Source organism: Chelonia mydas, chromosome 10 (genome assembly GCF_015237465.2).
Source record: "Chelonia mydas isolate rCheMyd1 chromosome 10, rCheMyd1.pri.v2, whole genome shotgun sequence".
NCBI lineage: Eukaryota > Metazoa > Chordata > Testudines > Cheloniidae > Chelonia > Chelonia mydas.
In genome coordinates this window covers 2,115,488-2,124,734 of record NC_051250.2, presented here as the reverse complement: position 1 = coordinate 2,124,734, position 9,247 = coordinate 2,115,488, and the positions used below count along the sequence as shown (strand labels likewise).

General features: G+C 48.6%; 1 protein-coding gene across 2 annotated transcripts; it reads right to left on the bottom strand.

The window, feature by feature from the left end:
* Window positions 1-4,119: 4,119 nt before the first annotated feature.
* On the bottom strand, window positions 4,120-8,733 carry NDUFAB1 (NADH:ubiquinone oxidoreductase subunit AB1). 2 transcript variants are annotated; one of them, XM_043524020.1, is made up of 5 exons: window positions 8,546-8,733; window positions 7,204-7,323; window positions 6,440-6,527; window positions 4,855-4,972; window positions 4,120-4,271 (listed from the first exon to the last, which is right to left on the bottom strand). In XM_043524020.1, the coding sequence occupies exons 1-4, from the start codon at window positions 8,699-8,701 to the stop codon at window positions 4,881-4,883; spliced, it is 456 nt and encodes a 151-aa protein (XP_043379955.1). In that variant the 5' UTR covers window positions 8,702-8,733; the 3' UTR covers window positions 4,120-4,271; window positions 4,855-4,880. The 2 variants fall into 2 exon arrangements, with proteins under 2 accessions (XP_043379955.1, XP_037767090.1); XM_037911162.2 differs by having other exon boundaries at window positions 4,120-4,278; window positions 4,861-4,972.
* Window positions 8,734-9,247: the final 514 nt, after the last annotated feature.

Below are 9,247 nucleotides of genomic sequence, written 5' to 3'. Positions count from 1 at the left end.
ACACTCCACAAACTGCACAAGTACAATGAAAGCAAACCACACCCCCATCCCATAAAAACCAGGCTTTTGCACACACAAAACACACAAACACATGCAAGCCACATACACGTTATGCAAACATGTCCCCCCGCAGAATTCACACGGTGTGGGTCAAGGTCTCTGCTAGCCCAGTGGCCAAAGAGGAAAGTCTCTGCTACTCTGTGGAAACACCTAGATACAAAACCCCGATAGATTGCCCTAATACGTACAAAGAGCAGACCCCAAATGCAGGTTAAGATGCACGGTAATGGCCAATGCAGCCATTCAAAATCATAAATCAGGCCCCCAAAGTCATGATTTTTATATATAAGTGTGGAGATATTTATTTGCCTTCTAGTGTGAGGCATGAGGGTATATTCAGGTCACATTTTTCAAGGTGTTATTTACAATCAAGAAGCCTAGGAACTTACCGTTAAAAAATGAGATAGTCACTTGACTCTGGGAGCTAGGGCTTTAGGAGCAACACACACTGTCCACGGCAGAAAGGCCCCTCCGATGCAACACAAAACACACCCACTAGCAATCTAGTATCGTTTTGGTGGGGTGCTTAGCATTTACCTCACATTCTGCTCCAGCAAATGCCTCTCCCTAAAGAACTAATTCCAGCAGGACCAGACATTAGGTTTTGCAAACTGACACTTCAGCTAACATGGAACAGCTGAGGGGCTTGACAGTGGGCTGTGAACTCTTCCACCTACAGCTGTTGCCAACCCAAAAGCAGACCAGGTTGCAGTGGACTGAAAATTGTTACCATCTGATGGCTGTTCAGTGGCCCCTTGCAAAACGAAGTGGGGATTTCAGTGCAGCACCAAGTGTCCACATCACCATTAGCACCCAGGTCCTGTTGGCAGCCTCAGCTGTGAAGGTGGTAGACGTTTCTTGTCACTGGTAGGGTAGGCTTTGTCTCTGTTCAGAACTGCACTAGTCAAACTCTAAATCTGTTTAAAATCCAATTTTATTAAACTGGTGCAAAACCCTGTGTGGGCACTGAGTTGTGTTAAATTGTTCTAAACCAATGTTTAAATTAAATTTAAAGTGTCCACACAAGATTTTGTTTCAGTTTAACTCAATCAGTTTAAAAAACCAAATACAGACAAGGTTGTCGGCTCTCCACTGGAACGTAGGCATCTCTGTATCGTCACCCATGGATCCAGCTTCCTGTGCCCAACACTGGCTAGCACTAGATGCTTCCAAGGAAGGTGTAAGAAACCCTCTATCGGACAGCTATAGAATAACCTGCCCGGGGGAAGTTCATTTCCAAACTTCAGGTTAGTTTATCCCACAAAGTGTGAGGAGTTGAAGTCCTGACATGTATCCTGTCTAATAGCACTGTGGTTGAGATTAGCCATCCATGTACACACCCACTCATTCTTTAAAATCCCATTGCATTATTCACCTCCCATAGCTTGTGGAAATGGATTCCACAGGTTAATTTCGTAGCGTGCAAAAGTATTTATTTCTATCCATTTGAAATTGGTTGCCTTTGAAATCCCCTCACTCTTGTATTATGAGATAACATACACAGACCAGTACAAACAAAATACATAATGTCCACTGTCAATCATTCCCAGAGCCATCCAGTCCCTCAAATGTTTCTGTAATACAGACTCACACAACCTAGTGTTGAAAATACATTTTCTGGTCACATTAGATCTAAATTGAAAGCTGCCATCAGTTCAATAGCATCCTGAGACCAAGGACAGCGAGGTGAGGGGGCTGTTGGGAAAGTATATTGAGGCAGAGCACAGGGGGGTGTTGAACTAGGGAGCAGCATGCCTGTGGGGTGGTCTGCCCACATATCAGACAGCTTCCTCCTTGCAGACCCTGACATAGCCAAACCTCAAACACTCCTAGAACCTGATTATCCCTTCACTGAAGTCAATGGCAGTTACACATCTGTTGGCAATGAGCTGATCAAACCCCTGTACTTTCATCGGATGTAATCTCAGCTGCTACGCAGAGGCAGTCGCTGGGCAGGAAACGTCCAAGGAAAACACCACCATCTAAAGGAAGCAATAGTAGTGATGCAGTGGCACCATTTTGGAGCCACCGTAAACAGTGATTGTACCAATGCATGGTGAGACCCTTGAAGCCATTATACCATAGACCCAGCACTGGTCCTGATAAGAGGGGCTTTTAAGCAGGCACTGGCTTATGAGGACCATTTTAGGTACAGCACATGCAGCTTCCCTGCCACTAGGGAACAGTCATTATAGATTGTGTTGATCTAGCTGTACATGAGCTAAAGATTTAATCCCAGGTGCTGGAAGGCAGACTGCTACAAACAGGACTTGTCACAGCTGTAGGACAGCTGCTGCCAATCTTTTTATTTTCATGCCTTGTGATAGGAATGCTGGCATACGTGCCTTAGGCAACATCCATTTAGGCTCACTGTATTCCACTTCTCTAAATTCCCCTTGAAGTTGCAGGTGGAGCCTGCTTCCTTCACCTTCTGTCCTAAACCTCATACATACGATGGTTTGTTAAACAGCTGCTGCCCTCTAAGTGGCTGCATTTCAGTAAAGCCATGTCCTTGTAGGCAGTCGAGTTAGGGAAGTGCTTTGGAATGAAAGGCCCTCTGTAACTGTAAAATCCCTTCGTCTCTTCAACAACCCTTTCAGGGGACAGATGCCGTTTGAGCCATAACCAGCTTCAGGCAGAGCAACTCCCAGCTGGCTGAGAGTTCAGTCCGACACAGAATTGTAAAGCTGAAATACAGTTTGAGATAGCAAGCTGTGAAAATAAACACCTACGCAGTTAAGGAACCCATGTGGGGCAGGCGTAGGCTCCAGTATATTTTCCAGCCGCCTACCATGCTGAATTTCAGAGGAAAATATATAATCAGATGACGCTTTCTTGGCTCTCAGCCTGGTGGTGCCCCTGTGACAGATAAAAGCAGTTCTTAGCTCAGAAGAGAAAGCTATGTGGTGTCCAGAAATAACGTTCAGCTCTGTCTTGGGAGAGATTTAAAACAACCCCCTCATGCTGAGATTAGTTAGGTTTACAGTAGCACTGATCTTATTCTGCATTTCAGTAGCAAGAAAATCAATCCCTTTATTTTCTATCAGGTAAGTACAATCATTTTGAAACTAACATTTACTTTTAACACAAGTTTATTTATTAAACACATTAAACAGTGGGAAAGAATTGGGTTTATGGGAAAGAAAGCAGATACTGAGCTTACCGAGCCATAAAAGGGAAAGTGATCACTCAGGCAGTAGAGAGTACAAGTTCTTTTAATAAGCCAATTTTAATACAAATTGTACAGACAATAGTATAAGGCCCATCTCTGGGCATTCTGAAACTGTGGGCTCATTACAGGGTTACCTACAGTGGTCTTAGTGCCAACCGCAGCCCCTATTCAGTGAGTCATTGTATTCTTTATAGTCTATGTAGCCAGACTTAGGAGATGCTTTTGTCACATACAGGCAGCAGGCTTGGATTTGAACAAGACCTCGTACAAAGCTGTTACGAGCACATGCTGAAGCCCTCTAGTACGGGTTAGAAATAATAAAATCTTTATACATATAGTTCTACAAAACAGGGGGATATGATTTGAATTTCACTGCCAGGCACAGGATGTTAACCTTAAACTACTGCATCCTAACTGTGCTTAGTAAAGCATCTTATTTAACGTTGCCCAGGGGCAATGGGAAGATGGGAGCTTTCTGTGCAAGACCAACTACTTTAAACACCTTGTTTAGTACCATGGCTGTTTTCGTATCAGCTAAGATCAGTCACAGAGCCTCAGGACAGGGATCCACAGGCCATCCCAAGCAGCAGAATAAACCCAGAGCCATGGGACTAGCAGTCAAATGCCTGGTGACGCTACACTTGTACAGTTTTCTGAAGATACGCACCAAAAGCTTTTCCAAGACTTTGGAGGAGCTACCTTGAACCCAGACGCTGAAGGTCTAGCATAGTTATAGCATGGTCTACCATTCACCTAAATCTTTAGGAGCCATAACATTTTCCCAAAGAAAAGATTTAGCACTTTAAGAATTGCTGGAGATTTATACATTAAAAATAATTAATCTGGACCATTGACAAAAGGATTATAGAACAAAATCAACAAGACGATAATGGTCTTATATATTTATTTTTTTTAAAGACCAATACATATTTAGACGACGTTAAATACAATGTCCAACAGAACTACTGCAGCAATGGTACAGTAATGTGCGCTTACATTCACACAACCGCAGATATAATCCCAGTCTTCACGATAGAGAGAATCTCCTGTTAAAAAAAGCCACACAGATTTGGTATTTCAGAGCTCAAAAGTTACCTTGTAAAATAAAATGTTCAATAAAAGGGAACTGACAAGGACACATGACCAGCATGGAACAGCACTGCCAAAGGAAGCCAGGGAGTCAGTGACAGGGCCTTAGCTCTGGTGAGATTACCATCTCATTCCATGGCACAGATAAAGCAGCAGGAGCAGCTGTGCATGCTTCCCCCACACTGCCATGCCATGCTCCTCAGTCCTGATGTGGGGAAAGAGGGGTGCATAGGCAGCATTCAGTTCTTGACACTCCACTGGGACTGCAACAAGGGGACCAGTTTGTGCTGGTATTTTCCCCTGATGTATACAGCTGGGAACTGGGCTGAGGCAACAAGCTCATTTCACCATGACAACAGACTTGCCATCTGCCACCAAAATCTGGGCTAGATCCCATCTCAACACCTTGCCTATGACATAGCATTGACTACAATTATACAGTATAGGAAGGAAGGTATTTCTCATCTCCAGTGACTCCATGGTGATTTTACTCTGCCTGGCCATTATTGCTACTTACATAAAAGTAAGTTTCTACTTACTCTGCTTCAAAGAAATGTCTTTATTCATACACATCCTTCTTATCTGCAATGTAATCTACAATCTCTTGTGGACACATTAGCTTTTCTGCTTCCGTGTCAGGAATTTCAAACCCTAGAAGAGAGAGCACATGCTTAGCTTGTAATAGTGGAAACAGCAGAAAGAGAGAAATCATAATACAAACTCAGATGCCTGTGCCTTGGCTCTGTGGGCAACACACAGGCAGGGGTCAGCAGCACAGACATAGATTTGGCACCTCTGATTACTCAAGCTGCGTTTCAAAGCCTGCTGTGCCTTACCCAGCAGCAGAAAATTATGCAAGAGGCATCAGGCAGAACTAGCAGTTCCTGCAGATTGTGAAGCCTCACTAACAGAGTCAGTGCCCTTCCAAGCACAGCTCAAGCTTCTACTGGAGTCCCAGAGCTCTGAAACCAACTCTGATGTGCAATAGCTGTGAGATGGCAAAGCAGTGGGCTAGTTACATGCAAGGGACAACCCAAAGCACCAGTTTGTTTCACAGTCTTCTATCAAGTGTCATTACAGCAAGTAGCTTTTAAAAATTCTACGAAGTTCACCAGGTTAGAGCCTGCTGGGACTTGAAACAGTAGAACTCATCACTACAACATTTTCTAGAAAATTCTGGCTTTTCTATTTCTAGTCCTGCTAGCTGCAAGTTAACCCCCCCCCACCAAATGTAAACAAGAGCAGTGATTAGACTAAATATATCTGGGCAATGTGCAAGTCAGAATGCCTCCAATTAAAGTGTATATGTTCTACTACAGTTTATTTTTTACACAATTGGGATTTATATGCAGATGAAAAGATTAAAGAATTGTTAGAAGCTAAGTTTGGAGAAATCTAATACAATTCTCACATGCAGAGCACACAGAAGAGAATGGTGGATGTATTGGACAGCAGTCTTGATGCAAAATGAAATGTCTGGAGTACTCATTTGCATTTTATTACCCTGAATGCTTTGTCGGCTCCTAGCCGTGCCACACTACAGCTAATTCCCAAGGAAAGTTCTGAGGCAGAGACTTGTAGGTGCACCAAACTGCTTTACACTGAAGCCATGGAAACTTTAATTTACACTTCAGACAGGAGGTGCAGAAGCCACAATGATAAAATGTAAATCCCTGAGAGTTAGAGATACTGAGAGTGAAACAGCTTTCTTTGGGTTGTGGAAGTTAGTCAACGTTAAATATTCATACCGAGCTTATGGAAATAAAAGAACTAAGATTTTGTTTGCAGTAAGCACATTTGGGGGGCCATTCAAGACAACAGCAGATCTGTCTTTCTTAAATATCTATATGGCCCCCATCACCATAGCAGCTGAGCATCTCACAGTCCTTAGTATATTTATCCTCACACCACCACCGGGAGGTAGGAAAATGTTATCCACATTGTACAGATTAGAACTGAGGCAGAGCTAAGCGACTTGCCAAGGTCACACAGAAGCTGGTGGTACAGCAGGTTTTGAAGCTAGTTCTCCCAAGTCCTAGGCTAGCCCCCTAACCACTGGACAATCCTTCCACTCTATAGGGAAGGACAGGGAGAACAGACATCACAAACTTCAGTTACCAAATTCATCTTCCATGGCCATGATGATCTCCACTTGATCTAAACTGTCCAAGCCCAGGTCTTTCATGAAGTGGGCAGTTACTGTGAGCTGGGAGAAAAGCCAAACAAAAATACAATAAAACTGATTACAGTCATTTCACTAGGGTAGGAAAAGTTAGAATATCCAGATGCGCCTCCACTTGGAGTTTACAGCCTAAAGATGCCAGAAAACCCGGTGGTTTTGGCCTTTACTGTCCCTCTGCCAAACATTTTTTTAACTGAAGAGATATGAATTTCTCCGCTATCTAGTCAACATGTCATTATCCACATAACTAAGGCTTATCAAGACTTCAAAATAACTAATTTCTCTTAAAGAAAAGAAAAGCTAACATATGAAGGGGCAATTTGACTACTGAGCAGTCTCAACATCTTTCCTGAGATGAAAAACTGCTCCATTAACAGTAACTGTTCACAGAAACAGAATTTCCTGTTTCCTGACTGCCCCTGGATGCTGACTTGGTTTATTAATCCAAAAGCCTTAACTTCCTGGACCTTGTGACCACTCATCTGTTATAGCATATCAGTTTGTGTGCATACATGCTATAGAATTACCCCCCCTGCTGTAGAATTACAGACTGTATCCTTCTGCAAGGCACACACAGGCAGGTTTGGGTCCCCCTTCTTTTATGGTGGCCTGGAGGAGCAACTCCACTTGTTACCATAACTGTTTTTCTCCATCTATTGAAAAACGGGCCGTCTGAACTGAAACAGTGTCTACAGCTTACCTTTTCTGGATCTACCTTATCATACAACTTCAAGACATACAGAACACGCTCCTTGATACTCTCCAGAGTAAGAGGTGGCAAGTCTGAATAATGGCGACACAACTGTAACGTACCAGAGACCTACAGGAAAAGCACAGGAATTCCTTACAAAACCTCCAGGACAATCTGCGCATAAATACAACATGTATGAACAGATCTTTCACAGAGTCCCTCAGAATGAAGGGGCCTGCACAGCACCAGTCTGACTCTGAGGCAGGACTCTCTCTTTTAGAATTACACCTTCCCTTTTGTATACCTGACAAAACCCTGTCCAGGCAATCTCTGAAGGTGGTAGACAATTAGCCCACGAAAGCTTATGCCCAAATAAATGTGTTAGTCTTTAAGGTGCCATAAGTACTCCTTGTTTTTTGGGCTGACACACACTAACACGGCTACCCCTCTGAAATGAGTTCTCTGTGATAAGAGAACTCCATAATCAGCCATCAAGACAGGCACAGGCTGCAGGCTCAACCCCAAATGGGAGAAAGGGAAACAGCAGCATGCTCGAACAAGCTCCTCTTGGACAGAGCAGGCCTCTGCTCCTGCCAGCCAGAAAAGAGGACAACCACGACATGGGGGCCTGCACAGGGGAGTTAGGGACAGAGAAGCCACACTGCCCACAGCTGGAAAGTGGAGCCGTCCCTGCTCTACCTAGGAACATGGGAACTAGCACATGGGCCAGCCCCGAGATCCATCTGGAGAAGTATCTTGTCCCCAGCGGTGGTCAGCACCGGACGCTTCAGAGGATGGTGCTGGAACGGCTGCAGCTGGGAAGGGGGGGATAATCCACCTTCACACCGGCTACGGAGCTTTTACCCTCATCACTGGCACCTGCGAGCCTGGCTTATAACACCGAGCGCTTGGGGGGTTTATCACGTCTGCCGGCACGAGCCAGGGGAAGGCCACGGCAACTCCGGCGGGCCAGGCGACCGGGACCCCTCGCTGCCCTGCCCTGCGGCCGCGAAGGGCCTTGCCAGGCTCCCTGTCGGGCCCGCGAGACCCCGAGCAGGGCCGCCCCCGGCCAGGGCCGCGCCGGGAACAGCGCGGCCAAGCCCCGGCCAGCTCGGACCCGGGGCGCCCCGACCGGGCCCGGCCAAGCCCCGCGGCGGGGGCGGCCCCAGGGTCACCTCTGGCCGGGCCCGGCCAAGCCCCGCGGCGGGGGCGGCCCCAGCGCCCCCGGCCCCGCCCGCCGCGCGGCTCCGCAGCCGGGCAGGCCGCGAGGGGGGGTCGGGGGGGGCGCGGCGCGTCCCGGGGCCCCGCCAGGCTCCGGCCCCGCTGACCCCGAGCGCGGGCCGAGCCTCACCTGGGGGCCCGGCGCTGCGCGGGCGGCCGGCCGGCGGCTGCAGAGCGCGCTGAGCGCGGCGGGGGCGGGGCCGGGGCCGGGGCGGCGGGCCGCGGGCGGGGGCAGCCGGGGCAGGAGGCGGCGGCGGACACAGGCCGACAGGACACGGGCGGCCATGGCGTCCTGCTGCCCAGCATGCGCCGCGCGGGCCGCGGATATCCCGGCATGCCCCGCGCGCGGCGGGCGGCACGGCGGGGCGGCGGGCGGGCGGCAGCGCCCCCTGGCGGCCTGGCGGGGGGCGGCGCCGCGCGCCCTCGCGGGGATCCTGCCCTGGGGGCGGCGCCCGGTTTTTCGCCGCCCCGGGCTCCGAGAGCGCAACTGCCCCAGCCGCGCACACCAAAAGGGGTGCGGGGGGGCGCTGCCCCGACTTGTGCCCCCCCAAGCACGGGCTGGCTTTGCTGGTGCCTAGAGCCAGTCCTGCCTGCTCCCCTGGGGCCTACACCCCCCCCCAGGGATCCTGCTCCCCTGGGGCCGCCCTACACCCCCCCCCCAGGGATCCGGCTCCCCTGGGGCCAGGGGCTGCATTACACCCACCCCCCCGCAGGGATCCTGCTCTTGTGGGGCCAGGCCCTGCCTCAGGAACCTACAGTCTGTGGGGGGCGGGGGGTAGAGCAAGGGTGAGAGGAGCACAGATTACATAGGCTGCATCTTGCCTGCACTGGG